Raw genomic sequence first — 15,232 nt, 5'->3', positions numbered from 1 at the left:
GCAATTTTGGGGTGATCTCCGAGCTCCATACTTGATTCTCAATATTAGCATTTATTTTGTTAGTTTGCAAATACATGGTGCTTGCGTAGCACCCCCACAAGACCGTATTAGAGAAGAGGAATTTTTGCTTTATTCCTCAAGAGCCCAGATTCCACCTTCATCATGGCTGTCCTCATGCCCCTCCTAATGACTCTCATTTATGTAAGGATAATTTGAGCAACCAGGTGCTGGCCTGCCTGCCACAGCTCTGCTGGCATCCTGGGTATTTTATCTTCAATGTTCATTAACTGACTCCTAGTTAGTCAACGAACTCCTATTCTCTTGGGTTCATTATCTCTTCACTTCCAATTCATCCACTTCCCATTTTACACAGCAGACCTTGTCACATCAGCACCCGTTAGAAAGGCTCTAACCTGAGGCACCCATGTTCTCATCTACAGAATAAGGAAGCTGGCAAGATATGGATAATCCTCATTTCTCTAGTGATTAGCACGTATAGGCGCTGTGAGGTAAGTATTATTATGTCCAATGTACAGACAATAAAACTGGAGTTTAGAAATATCAAGTCCAAGGATATAAAACTCATGACTGGCAAACCTAGGGTTCAAGTCTAGAATCTCTGGTACTGCATTCATTACCAGATCTATAAAGGATCTTTCCAGCTTAAACATCCTGAGATTCACTGAAAAAGTTTGAGCTAAGGTAGAGAAGAGAATAACTGTACTAATAAGTAACAATGCTGGGTTGTTAATGTTGCTTAGATGGGTCATTTATTTCAGTTTTAAAGTGACTTACATAGAAATATTTCTCATTTTAGTCCCAGACTGATGACCAAATGAAGTAATGCAACAAGAATGGAACAAAAAAAACGAAAACATACTCACAAGTTCTCCATAACGGACCGATGAAATGACACGTGAAGGAAAATTCACTGTGCTGCTGAAACACAGTCCCCCTGTCTTAATAAATAAAAATAAAGAAAAACAGTTTATGGAAAGATTAACTTAATTTTAAAATATACACTTCATTAATGTGCTTGGCCTTACTAAAATGTTCGGCTCTGAACACACACAGGACCTGCTGGTATTGATGAATGTTGGCTCACATCGGACACATCTGTCAAAATAACAAAAACATTTTTAAATGTTAATGAATTATGCTAGATCTAATTTCATTATAACTTGTCATCTTAAACACTGGATTAGAATAGATTCATTCAACTAAGTAATTACTTATAATAAACTAAACAAATTAAAAATATTAACACTGATTTGATTAGTTTATATCACTCCTGGTATCACAAAACAAGTTTTAAATAAATAAAATGAACAAATAATAGAATATTCTTTGGAAACTACATGGAGTGTATAGAATATATGATATCGAACAACAAAGATGGTTAAGTCACTCAATTAAGAGCCTAATAAACTCACATAAATAAAACCCAATTTGTTTTCATAGGTAATTTCAAATCTCCACTTATTTTGCCTCTCACAAAGCAAAAAGGATACACTGAAAAAATGTATGTCTATCCCCTTATCAAAGCTGCCACAAACATTTTTAAAGTCTATGCATTATCTTTATTTATTTTAGAAAAATTCTTTATATTTTTCATTAATGTATGCTATCCAGGGAGGGAGAGCATCCACCGGACTGGCGGGGACACTGATGGGTCTGTGGTATTCATTACTTGTGAGACAGAGCAGGTATGAGGGGCTGGGGCGCAGCACAGAAATGGTCTTAAGGCGGTACTGGAGGGAAAGACCTGGGGATCAGCCCAGTAGTCAGTATTTGGATACTACAACACACACCAGCCTGAGAGAAGAGGTGATCTAATACTAAGTAACCCCAGGAGACGTTACTCAAGTATTTTCTCTTAAATTTGGGAACTGAAGAGAAAAATCATCATGTAGCTCTCTAAAAAATGTGACGAATTTGATAAAAAGATACTGTGTTTGAGTTAGAGGCAGGGCTGTGTGTATGTGGTGTGCACGTATGCACGCATAGCGGAGAAATAGGAAGTGATAGGGAAGGTTATAAATCAGGATTCCTGGGTTACTAGAATTATCATTTATCTATTAATATGCTTTTTTATGTAACATTATTTTAAAGCACAGTTCCTGGTACATAGTAAGTATGCTGCAATTAGAAGCTAATATTTATATATTATATATATTATAGATTATATATAAATTTCATAATAACAAATGAAAAAAGCTACTGAGCACTTACTCTGAAGCACTATGCTAAGAATTCACATATTTATTTTTGAGCTGTGATAACAGCCTATGAAGTGGGTGCTATATTTCCATTCTAAGAACAAGAAGACTGACTTACTGAGCTAGCCAAGGTCAAACAACTGATAAGAGACTGAGCCAAGCTTTGAACCCTTATCAGCTGCAGTCTCTGGTCTTCAGCTTCTTTATGTGTTAATGTCTACTTCTCTCTTCTTTGGGCTATTATGAGGAACAAGTGATATCATAGGAAGTATTTTTATTCATTTATTATTTTTTTATTTTCAAAAACTTTTTTTTAATGTGTATTTACTTTTGAGACAGAGAGAAAGATAGAGTGTGAGCAGGTGAGGGGCAGAGAGAGAGGAAGACACAGAATCCGAAGCAGGTTCCAGGCTCTGAGAGGTCAGCACAGAGCCTGACCCAGGGCTGGAACTCACGAACTGCAAGATCATGACTTGAGCCGAAGTCGATGCCCAACTGACTGAGCCACCCAGGCGCCCCTCATAGGAAGTATTTTTAAAAGGTACAGATTCCACATAAATGTAAGATGACACTTGAAGTCAGCACCCAGTACACTGCTTACCTGTTTCCTAAAGCATTTGCTACTGTAAATGAGTTTTCATTTTCATCGCAGAACTTACAAGTTGCTTGAGACAACAATGTTCCGTTAACATCTCTTTCCACTAAACAGTTTAGAAACAAAATTAAGATATAACTCAAAGTCAACATATAAGCTTCTATATACTTAGTAAAGTCCGCTTGTAACTGTTATTCTAATAATAATCAATTATTATAAATAATCAGGTATACTTAAGATACCTGATTTGCATAAGAGGCATGTCAAATACCACCATAACAAAATGTAGAAAAGTGAAGCCTCCCTCATTCTCACATAAAAAAAATACAAAAATTAACTTTCCAAATCATGATAATAAATATTTTTTCTTTAATTTTTCTTTTGTTACTTCTTACCTATATGTCCCTGTTACAGCAGGTGTGCAGAAATTGCATAGACAGCTGGCATGTTTCTACAACTTAAGAGGGTTTTTGGTAGCACCTACTAAAATATTCACATATCCTACAACACTACAATTTCATTTTTAGATACCTAACCTACAGAAACACTTGTATATGTGTATAAGGATATCTAGTGAAGCGATTACTTATTAGAAAACAACCCATATATTTAAAATAACAAAATCATGGTATATTTATCCCATGAAATACTATGGAGTGGATAAAAAGAATTAGGTAATCTAACAGATCATACTGGTAACTGAAAAGAGTTTGCTTGAAAACAGTATTTTTGGTGTGAAACATTTATATAATGTGGCTATAATATTTACTTTAAAACAGAAAAAAAAGATTCTAGAAGGAAACACACATGCAAAAGTGTATGTGCACATACATCAAAGTGATAACAATTACTTTTGGTGCTAAGGGAATTAACAGAGAACCAACACTGAGAAAACTGGTCAAAGGGCATCAGTCCTAATCATAATGTTATAAATAATGTTTTGTCCATAATGTTTTCAGTTTTTACGAGATGATAAAAATGAGTTTAGCCAAAGTAGGTGACCGACTTGTTTCTCCTAAAGTCATCTCTGTCTCAGCAAATGGCCACTCCACTGGACCATTTACTTAGGCTCTAGTCCTTAGAGTCTCCTCATTTCTTTTCATTCTGTACATTAAAAACAATACAATTAAAATTAAAAAAATAAATTTGCAAGTCTTGTTAGCTCTTCCTTCAAAATCTATCCAGAAACTGAATCATTCTCTCTACCTCCACAACTCTACCCCAGACTGAGGGACATCATTCCATCACCTGGACTTGTATGACAGTTTCCTAACTGGAGCCCTGGTTCTATTCTCCAGGCAGAAGCTAGAATGACTTTTCAAAACTAAGTGTGATGATTTCACTCCCTTGGAAACTTTCTAATGGTCTTCCATCTCAATTAATTTCTGAGATCATAATTACAGCCAAAAAGGCCTTACATGATCTGCACACAATCACCTCAACTTTCTGGACCCTTCTACTTCTGCTTTCATCTTCATTTGCCTCAGCCACATTAGCATATTTGCTGCTCCTTGAACGTGCCAAATATGTTCCCATCTCAGGTTCTTTGTACTTGCTATTCCCTCTGCCTAGAAGGAGTCCCCTTGTCATTTACATGGCACTGTCCCTCACTTCCTTCAAATCTTTGCTCAGATGTCACCTTTCCAAAGAGATCCTCCATGATCATCCATGTAAAATAACACTTGGCTCCCTCTCTCTACCCCCTTCTCTCCCTTATTTGTCTTCACAGCACTTACCACCTCTGGCATATTCTATTCACTTGCTTATTGGCCTTCCTCTTAGAACCGAAGCTGGACTCACCACTCTCTCCCAGCACCTAGTACACAGTGCTCAATGAACTGTTTTTTGAATTTGAGATATTTTAAATTGGAAGGTTTCACATAAACATTGTGTATTATCAGCATCATTTGAAAAATAGAAAAACGTGACTTCCTGGAACCCATGTTCGCACATGATGACAACAATTTGCTGGTACTGAATTGGGGCTGGCTACTGCTTTTTAGCTTAACTGCTCTTCTGTTAAATGACGGACATTTTTATAATTTTATTTTAAATTTTTATCAACAAATATTTATGAATAAATAAGTATGATAACATATATTTTCAAGGATATATGGAAATACATAAATACATAAAGCATTCTTGGAAGACCACAAAAGAAACTTAACAGTGGTTACAACAGAGAACTAAGAATGAGAGTGAGGGCAGAAGTTTTTATATTTTTCTATACTATTTACATTTCAAACCATAAACATGTATTACTTTAATTTTAAAAAGAAAAATTTTGAAGTTGAAAAATACAGATATATCTTTTTAAGCAGTAAATCAACATGTGCTCTTATAGCACTCTATCCAAATACACTGCAAAGAGACATGCCAAAATATTTGCAATACGTTAAAAACTTGGAAAGACAGAGAAAAAGTAATTAATTACTTTAGGCTAACTTCTGGGGAATGAAATAGGTGGGGAGTATAAGCTTTTATTTCTCATTCTATAACCTCATGAATTATTTAGTATTTTTAATGATAATTATTTTTAAATTAATTATTTAAAAAAAATTATTTACCTGATTATCTGATCATTTTTTTTAATGTCAGAAATGGGAAGAGTTGAGAGAAGCTATACAAGATGTACCCTCTTTCCATACTCTTCCACTCCTCTCCAACCCCCTCACAAATCCACAGAACAAATCAACAGCAAAAGTTCAAGACGGCTCTAAGGACCTCATGCCATGAAGAATTTAAAGTAAGTAGTAGTAGCCTCTAAAATAGTGAAATGCTGTTTTCACAGCTGTTACCCAACCTTAAGGGGTCACTAGGTGTCAGAGCCACCATCTGGTACTGAATTGGGGAATCTAGCCTCGATTCTCAGCAACTTACGAAAACTGCCCCTTCTGTACCAGTGATCTCTGGCTGTCAAAAGTTGTTTCAGAAACTCAGTCCATACTGACTTCCCCACAGCATGAATCTGAACCATCATCGCCATCACCCCCACTTAAAAATCCCAAAGATATTTTTGACTTTTCCTTTTTCCTCATCCCCATATTCCTTCACTCATCTAGGTCTACTATCACTCTTTTAATGTTGCTGGCATCTACTTCCTTGGGTATAATTCCCTGGAGCTCTGGTTCAGGTCCTTGCAGTCGCATGTCTACAGTTCCACAGCGCCTCTTCCCAGCGCTCCCTACTTCTGCTCTTCCGCTCCTTAAATGGGAACTTCACGAGAGTGGGGACTTCGTGCCTGTTCACTGTGTTCTCTTCACTGCTTTGTCCTTTGTGCTCTTGCACAAAGTCCAGCACAGAGAAGGAGCTCAATAAATATTTGTTGAATGAACAAACGCAACAAATTGCTGCCAGATTAATCATCATTCTCCTGTTCAAAACTTGCAACAAAATGTGTATGCCTACAGAACATCCTACCATTCGAGGCCTTCCACCATCTGTGCCAAAGGACCTTTAAACTCAAAAAACTGTTATTCTCATAATTCCTTTATATCCAGTCTAGGTGTTTATATTTATAACAATACATTTGCTCACACTGCTCTGTCTGCCTGGAATGTTCACTTTCTTATTACCTTTTGAAATCCCATTAATCCTTTAAGGTCCCACAATTCCACTGCCTCCTCATGCCAACCTTCCTAAACAACCCTGGTTGAAGTGAGTTCCTCCTTACAAAGCATTTATTGTCTATAAATGCTCATTCGGTGGTTTAATATATGTGCCCCTGTAAAAATATCTTGTTGCTATCTTGCTCTGCAAATTACTTTTCCATATCCATATCCTGCCTTCTAACTAGATTTTAAATAAATTGATGGCAGAGATTTTTATTTCTTAAAAAAATAATTTTTGGGGGGGAGGGGCAGAGGGAGAGAGAGAATCTCAAGCAGGTTCCATGCTTAGTGTAGAGCCTGACACGGGGCTTGAGCTCATGAACTGTGAGATCATAACCTGAGCAGAAACCAAGGGTTGGACACTTAACTGAGCCACCCAGATGACCCTATAAAATTAATTTTTGAATTGGTAATATATAAAATAGAATACAAAAGGCACAAAGAAATTTAAAATGAAAATTAAGTCCCTTCCCATCCTTTCCCCCCAGATGCCTAATTCTCCTCCCTGGAAGCAATACTGTTATCAGTTCCTTGTGAATTCTTCCAGAAACAGGCTGTGCATAAACACACATGCACATATAATCTGTTTTAGAAAACATAAATGGTAGCTCACCAAATACAGAAAACTGAATTGATAAATAGCAGGTACCAAATAAATATTTGTGGATGAATGAATATAAACTTTTTATACCGTTTATTTATTTAATGGATCTTGGATTTGTTTCCACAGCAATACTTAAAGAACTGTCTGATTTTTTCTATATATAATCTATATTTTTCTGCATCCTATACCATTGGGTGAGTGTACCAGAATTTATTTGATTAATATCCTATTAACAAACTTTTACATTGCTTATAATATTTTGTCTTAGGATTAAGGTTTCAGTAAGAAGCCATACATATAATTCTTCAGACATATATTTCCCTCTACTAGAATAGTTAATACTCAGGTAAGGGCTAGCTGGGCAATGATCAGTATTTGATAAATACTGTCAAGTTGCTTTCTATAGAGGCTGCACAAACTTATAATCCCCCAATAATACATGAATGACTATTTCCCTGTATCTTTGCTTAAACAACCACCCAGGCACCCCCAAAATTTATTTTTGTTTAGATTCATATTTAATATTTAAATATTTGACCTGAAATTTATTTTTTCTTAAGTAATAACTTAGAAACCTGACTTAGTAATTTCCAAGTTTCCCTAACACCACTTACTAGTCAGTCTATTCCCAATGACATGAAATGCCAGCCATTCATATTATTACAGTAGTTTTAAAATGTGCATAGTATCTGATGAGGTTATTTCCTCTTTCCTTTTTCATAATTGTCTTGGTTTTTCACATTTTTCCAGAAAAACTTTGGAATTGGTTGCATAGTCTCTCAAACAAATAAACAACATCCTCGTAGACATTACTAAGGTTCTGCTAAATGTATAGACGGGTATTGGGAGAACTAACATCTTTAAAAAAGAAACTTTTAACATATATTTATTTATTTAAAAATTTTTAAATTTTTCGGCTCAGGTCAGATCTCATGTTCGAGGGTTCGAGCCCCATGTTGGGCTCAGTGCTGACAGCTCAGAGCCTGGAGCCTGCTTCTGGTTCTGTGTCTCCTTCTCTGCCTCTCCCCCTCTCATGCTCTGTCTCTCTCTGTATCAAAAATAAATAAAACATTAAAAAAAATTTTTTTTATTTTTGAAAAAGAGAGAGAGAGTGAGTGTGCAAGTAGGGGAGAGGGAGGCAGAGAAGACGACGCAGAATCTGAAGCAGGCTCCAGGCTCTGAGGTTTCAGCACAGAGTCCAACATGGAGCTTGAACTCACAAACTGTGAGATCATGACCTGAGCCCAAATTGAACGCTTAACTGACTGAGCCATCTAGGCACCCTTAATGTTTGTTTATATGAGAGACAGACAGACAGACAGACAGACAGAGACAACAAGCGGAGAAGGGGCAGAGAGAAAGGGAGACAGAGAATTCAAAGTAGGCTCCGCTCTGTCAGTGCAGAGCATGACATGGGGCTCGAACCCACGAACTATGAGATCACAGTCTGAGCTGAAATCAAGGGTTGGATGCTCAATCAACCAAGATACCCATGCACCCTCTAATATCTTTAGAATATTTAATCTTCCCCTCCAAGAACAAAGTATGTACTTCATTTATTAAAACCAACTTTTGTGTTCTGCAGGAGCATTCTAAGGTTCTTCCATTGATGTATCTTCTATATTTTTTCTAAAGTTTATACATAGGTATAATTAATTTTTAATGATTTTTACCTCCTTTTTAATTACTCTACTCCCTGTTTCTTTCACTTACCTAAGTGCATCTGTATCTGGTTCCTAACAATAGAAATGCTTATAATTTCTCCATATTAGGCACCATGTTGGCTTTTGAGTTGAAACATATATACTTTATCATGTCAACGAAGTATCCATCTAATTGTACATTATTAAAGACTTTTTTTTTTTAATCAGGTAGAGCTTTTTATTCTCTTCCCAATCTTCCCAATGCCTGCTGTTGACTTAAACATCATTAAATTTGGACAAAAATAAGTACTGTTCACCAAGGTATTTCCATTAATGTCCTTATCAAAAATAGCATAAGTGGTAATGCCTGGGTGGCTTAGTTGAAGTATCCAATTCTTGATTTCAGCTCAGGTCACAGTCTTGCAGTTTGTGAGATCAAGCCCTGCATCAGCCTTTCTGCTGAGTGTGGAGCCTGCTTGAGGTTCTCTTCCTCTCTCTCTGCCCCACCCCCACTCATGTTTTCTCTCTCTCTCTCTTTCTCTCTCTCTCAAAATAAATAAATACATATTTTTTTAATAGCACAACTGAAGACTCTACTACTTTTTCATAAAGAATCTACTCCTTACCTAAAATATGGCCAGCAGGACAGTGGCATTTTCCTTCTGCAGTTAAACCACCAGGGCAAGATATGCAATTCCAGCCGTCTTCAGTAACACCTTTCTAAATTAAAATAAATAAACAAATAAATTCTCCTCCTTAATTAACTTTTTTCATCTTAATTGATGATGTGATTCAGGAAGCCACAGTAGTATATAATTTGTAGTCACGATTCAAATAAATAATGCATATATGAAGCTACATAAATATTTCTTGAAGAGCCAAACTGTGCTCACATTCCAAAATTAAGCTATACATTATTACTATGTACTGACTACCGCTAACTCTGGGCAATAGTTCTTCCTTCTTCATGATTTTCAGTTCAAATGAGTCCTTTCTTTCAAAGTAACATTGTCATTCAGTTTTTTCCATTTACAAAGAAAAAACAACAAAATTCAACAGGATTTAATCACCAGAGAGTCAATGAATAGCTTGGTTTTACCTGTTCTAAAATATTCTAATTTTTTACTTATTAAAAATTTTTTAAATGTTTGTTTATTTTTGAGAGAGAGAGACAGAGCATGAGCATGGGAGAGGGAGAGAGAGGGACACACAGAATCTGAAGCAAGCTCCAGGCACGAAGCTATCTACACAGAGCCCGATGTGGGGTTTGAACTGATAAACTGTGAGATCAAGACCTGGGCCGAAGTCAGACGCTCAATTGCCTGAGCCACCCAGGAGCCCCTCTAATTTTTATAATCCAAATATGTTACCTTTAAAAAATTAAATTATGGTTAGAAATGGATGAATTTTATGGTATATGAATAATATGTAAATAAGTTGTTAAAATTAAGTTATAAAGACATTTCTTTCAATCCATGAATTTGTATTAATGAAGGGGTTTTTTTTTAAGTTTATTTATTTATTTTGAGATAGACAGTGTGAGTGGTGGAAGGGCAGTGAAGGAGGAAGATAGAGAATTCCATGCAGGCTCCACACTGTCAGCATAGAGCTGATGTAGGGCCTGAACCCATGATCCATGAAATCATGAAATCTGAACTGAAATCAAGAGCCAGATGCTGACTAAACAACCCAATTGCCCCCATGAAGGTTTTTTTCTTAATAAAATAGGACATTCAATATTAGGTGTATTATATTATATAATTTTTCCTAAACCTGGAGCAAAAATATAGTAATTATATCACTAACATGAATGTAACCAAAATGAATAGAGAACAAATGGTGATAACAAAACAATGCTACAAATTATATTTTTAATTTTAGTTAAAAAGACTGCATATATCATGAAATGCTCCTATATTTGGCAGTACATTATATAGGCCTACTTAAAAATTATGATTGTTGGGGTGCCTGGGTGGCTCAGTCGGTTAAGAGTCCAGCCCTTGATTTTGGCTCAGGTCATGATCTCAGGGCTCATGAGATCAATCCCCGCAGTGGGCTCTGCCCTGACAGTACCAGTCTGTTTGGGAGTCTTTCTCCCTGCCCCGCTCCCGCCGCATTTCCCTCCCACACCTGTGCGCACATGCTCTCCCTCTCTCTCAAATAAATAAACATTAAAAAAATAAAAATTATGCTTGTTTAGTAATCTCACTGAAAAATAAATTTGCTCTGTAGACATTTCATATGAGTAGCTTTTTATCATTGATAATTAATCAATGGTCAATATTTACAAAAATATAAAATAAGCAAAGGTGATAATCAAACTTATAAGGTAAATCAAATTAGCCATAAATTAGGACAGCTAGTACATTAAACTATCAACTTAATAATAATTAATTTAATAGTAATTTAGACCATTAAATTCCCAGATTCAATTACTTTATTCAGATAATGAGAAGAAACCTCACTATAAAACAATTGGCTCACAATGACCCCTAATTATCCAAAATGTATTTGTTTATTAAGAATCCCTACATATAGTAACTATTAATTTACTAATTTTCCTAAAGTTATGATATGACTAACAAAACAGCAATAGATATTATTTAACCTCTTGAGTGATGCAATTGGCATTTCATGAACTTATCACACCCACACCTTAGGTATTATTATGAACATGAATTGTTACATAAGACTATTTACACAATAGGTGTAAGGCACAGAACTCAATCTGTACCAGTCAAAAAACACACACATCTCAACTTGGTCTCTATATGTACCATTCATTTATTTTTGTAAGTCACTGAGTTACTCTATGAGAAAATATAAAGACACAAATATTCACAGCTTTGTGGTCTTTTTAATTTCAGACTTTAAAAACTAAGGCAATACAACATTTGTTTTTTTCCAAGTCTGCATAAGTTTCACTGATCTCTCAAAGTTAATTTAATAATTTCAAAGTTTTGGGAATGTATTATAGTACAGCATTAAAATGTAGTTTAAAAAAAGATATATAAATTACTACTTTTTATAGTAAAATTATTTTAAAATAAATACTTGATACCATGTTTTCCGGGCACTTTTTACAAATAATATCAGGTCCTCCATTATTAGAGATCATCTGAAATCCTGGTAAACACACACATGAAGTTCCTAAAATGAAAACAATCAATTTTGACCTTGGTAAATATAAATAAAACTCCAAGACAGCGAAAATGTTAATATTCTTAAAATCTTGAGAAACAGTATAGCTGTTAATAGCAAGATTCTGGAACCAGCACTGCCTGGGTTCTAATCCTAACTCTGCTATTTAGTGTGTGACCTTGAGCAAGTTACTTAACTCTTATGCCTTGATTTCCACTTTGGTAAAATGGGGACAATAACAGTACTTACCTCATAGGGCTGATATGAGTATTAAATTAGTTATTATATGCAAAGATCTTAGAATGTGTCTGGCACGCAATAGGTACCACTTTAAGTGCAAGCATAACTGAATTATTAAAGCACTGAACTTTAATAATCAAACTATGCATTAACTGCTATAGGAAATTTTACAGTTCTATTTCATCCAACTATACACATATATTCAATGAATTCAAATTTACTTGCCAAAACTAAACCATATTAGCAAAGTTACCTTGATTCAAATAAATCATTGTTTTCCTCTGGACAGACAGGAGACCTTATAAGATAATCACCATTCAACTTGCTGGATAGGTAAGGACAACCTTCCCTAAGGAGGCATCAAGTGGAAATGGCCACCACAGGAATCTGTGTAGTAGAATGTGTACAATATCTGGGTTCTTAACTATGAAGTTAACGCCTTACACTTATTTAATTGTCAGAGAAACGCTTTCTCATTCATATATCCTCACCTGAGGAGCCAGACCAGTCTTATATGACCACTCAAATGAGGATATATCAAATTGAAGATGGCAGAAAGTTAACACATGGGTGGCCAAATCAAGAGTGAAAACATCTTAGACTTTAGAATATGGAAAAAGACTTTATTCTGAGCAGTTTCAGTGAGGAGAACTACAGCCAATGACAGACGTTTGAAGGGAAAAAAGTTAAGTTGAATACAAAGAGACAGTTAAGGGCAATTAGTAATATTCAATAATTAAAGGGTAAGTCCTAAGGAAATCTATATTAAGAACAGACTGTATAGTGGAAATGCACGGGTAGAGACGGAGGGCAAAGAGACACCAGTTCTTCCAATCCACAATTTAGGTAACAAAGATGAGGCTTGAATTTCCTTACCTGTAAAATGAGAAGACTGGACCTAATCATGGTTAAGGCCCCTTCTAGCTCTAGGTTTCTGGGATTTGTAAAGCAAGATAAAGAGCTAACAAAATTTATAAGCGCTAATTTGCATTCCCTCCCCAATCCGTCCTGTGTCCTACTCCTCTACACCTCGTTACTTCACTATTTCTTTTCTATCTTCGGTGGGCGACTTCCCAGGTGCCTCCCGAAAGACCCCTCGGACGAGAAGAGGGACTGGCGCCGAGAAATTAATTGTTGGCCAAGGCTCAGGGCGTAGATTACTCCGGTTCCCCAACCTCATTTGTGCGCAAGCAGCAATCCTCCAAGGAAACCCACCCCTCAGGAGTTGGCAGTTAACTTTCCTGAAGCATTTCATCCCGCAGACGACAATGTGTTTCAGAGACCCTGGGGGCGGGGGGACAGGGGCAGCGGGTAGCAACAAGGCTGGAGTATTATTAAGACTGTGGCTAGGGCCCACCCTGAACGGTCTCACCTCGGGCATCCTGCCTCTGGTTGGCTCCACACGGCACACAGGACAGCGTGGAGATATCAAAGTAGTGGCTGTGGCCGCACGACTCCGGCTGCAGGAATGGAAAGGAGAAGGTCTGGGCATGTGAGACTCGAGGGAGAACCAACAGGAGGAATACATGCACAGCGGCGGCAGATAAGATGGACCAAGCCGCCATGGCTACCCTGGCCCCACCTCCGCTCGTCTCCATGGTGCAGACGCCGGCGGCAGCACACGCTCCCACGTCCCATCAGCCGCTGCGGCGAATCTGCAGAGCCGATTGGACAACTCCGCCTGGGAGTCCGGAAGGGTGTGCCGTCGCAGCCTGGTTGCTAGGAGAGCAAAGCCGCGAGAAGCTGGTAGGTCTGGGAAAGGGTGGGTTAGAGGTAAGCTAACCTAGGAGGCTGGCAGGCACAACCCGCTATTTAAAATGTGTTTCAGGGGCGCCTGGGTGGCTCAGTTGGTTAAGCCTCCGACTTCAGCTCAGGTCAGATCTCACATTCGTGGGTTCGAGCCCCGCATCAGGCTCTGTGCTGACAGCTCAGAGCCTGGAGCCTGCTTCCTATTCTGTGTCTCCCTCTCTCTCTGCCCCTCCCCCTCTCATGCTCTGTCTCTCTCTGTATCAAAAATAAATAAAACATTAAAAAAAATAAAAATAAAATGTGTTTCAACTCTGGGACACGACCCATTACCGGGACGTGTTATCAGTTTAAAAGGTCGGTAAATAGCATACCACAGCAAAGACTGTATCTGATAGTATGACACAAAATTAAGAGTAGTATTATTTTATTAAGCTGTTGAATGATGTTTACATTAGAATTTATCCAAATAAGGCCATTTTCGGAAACGAATTTTTAGCCAAATTTAAACATACATGAATCTTGCCTTTCAAAGCAGGCATCCTTGAAGACTCTTAGCACCAAATCATTTTAGAATTATATTTAGAGCTAGTTTACAGATCATAAAAGTTTATTTCTCAATATTTAAACCTCACTTGTTTTTGTTGTATTTTGTTTTATTTTGTTCTCACACTCTCCACTCCCCCAATAAAATAACTTGGCATAATTTTTAGCCACCTTATTAATCAGTAGTAGCTTGAAACAACTTTTGGCTTTCTCAAAAAAGTTTTTTTGTAATAAAAAGGACTTGTCACTATTAAGAAAAACACACATACACAATTCTTAATGCATGAGAAATATACATCTAAGTAACTTCGAGAACTTTAACCAGTAGCTACCATCGGCGTTAGTATTTCTCTTGTGACCTTCCCCAAAAGACCAGCACTCACTCCGTCACTAATATCGAGAAGACAGGACACAGGACTATGTTCTGAAAACTCTTTCTTAAAAAAATTATCAAAAATGTTTTTGAGTAATTATGCATTGTTGGAGTGTTTAACTGGTAGTGGAAATCACTTATCTGAATAAGATTTTTTTTTTAATGTGACTATACAAATGTTAATGACTCAGAGAGGGTATGGTCAGAATGGTCAAGATTAATCTGCAAAAGCTTTGTACGGGTGAATTTTAACTCTAGTCTTCCTTAATCTGCATCCTGTTATACGCTCTGTGGAAGGGACTGGGACACTAACACTTACTCACTGCCTTCTACGTAATTAAGGCAATAAAAGAGCTCCGGTTCATCATGGTTTTTCTTGTGTCCCATACAGTGCACTCTCCTAGGCTCTTGACAGCATTAATCTTAACTCTTCATAATAACCCTCTGAAGTACTACTACCTTCATTTTTAATCCCTTTCTGAGGATCCGTTACATTTTAGAAAGTGGTGGAACT

At 36.9% G+C, this 15,232-nt stretch overlaps 1 protein-coding gene across 1 annotated transcript in view; it reads right to left on the bottom strand.

Annotated features, from left to right (window-relative positions):
• Positions 1–13,651, bottom strand: part of TMEM67 (transmembrane protein 67) — a 50,797-nt gene extending 37,146 nt beyond the window's left edge. Inside the window, exons 1-6 of the mRNA XM_029923926.1 lie at positions 13,426–13,651; positions 11,734–11,822; positions 9,299–9,392; positions 2,821–2,920; positions 1,047–1,116; positions 885–959 (exon numbers count right to left, since the gene is read on the bottom strand). Coding sequence (XP_029779786.1) covers positions 885–959; positions 1,047–1,116; positions 2,821–2,920; positions 9,299–9,392; positions 11,734–11,822; positions 13,426–13,651 — 654 coding nt within the window. The remainder of the gene's footprint in view (positions 1–884; positions 960–1,046; positions 1,117–2,820; positions 2,921–9,298; positions 9,393–11,733; positions 11,823–13,425) is intronic.
• Positions 13,652–15,232: the final 1,581 nt, after the last annotated feature.

The sequence above is a fragment of the Suricata suricatta genome, chromosome 15 (genome assembly GCF_006229205.1).
Source record: "Suricata suricatta isolate VVHF042 chromosome 15, meerkat_22Aug2017_6uvM2_HiC, whole genome shotgun sequence".
NCBI lineage: Eukaryota > Metazoa > Chordata > Mammalia > Carnivora > Herpestidae > Suricata > Suricata suricatta.
This window is presented reverse-complemented; position numbering and strand designations above follow the sequence as displayed.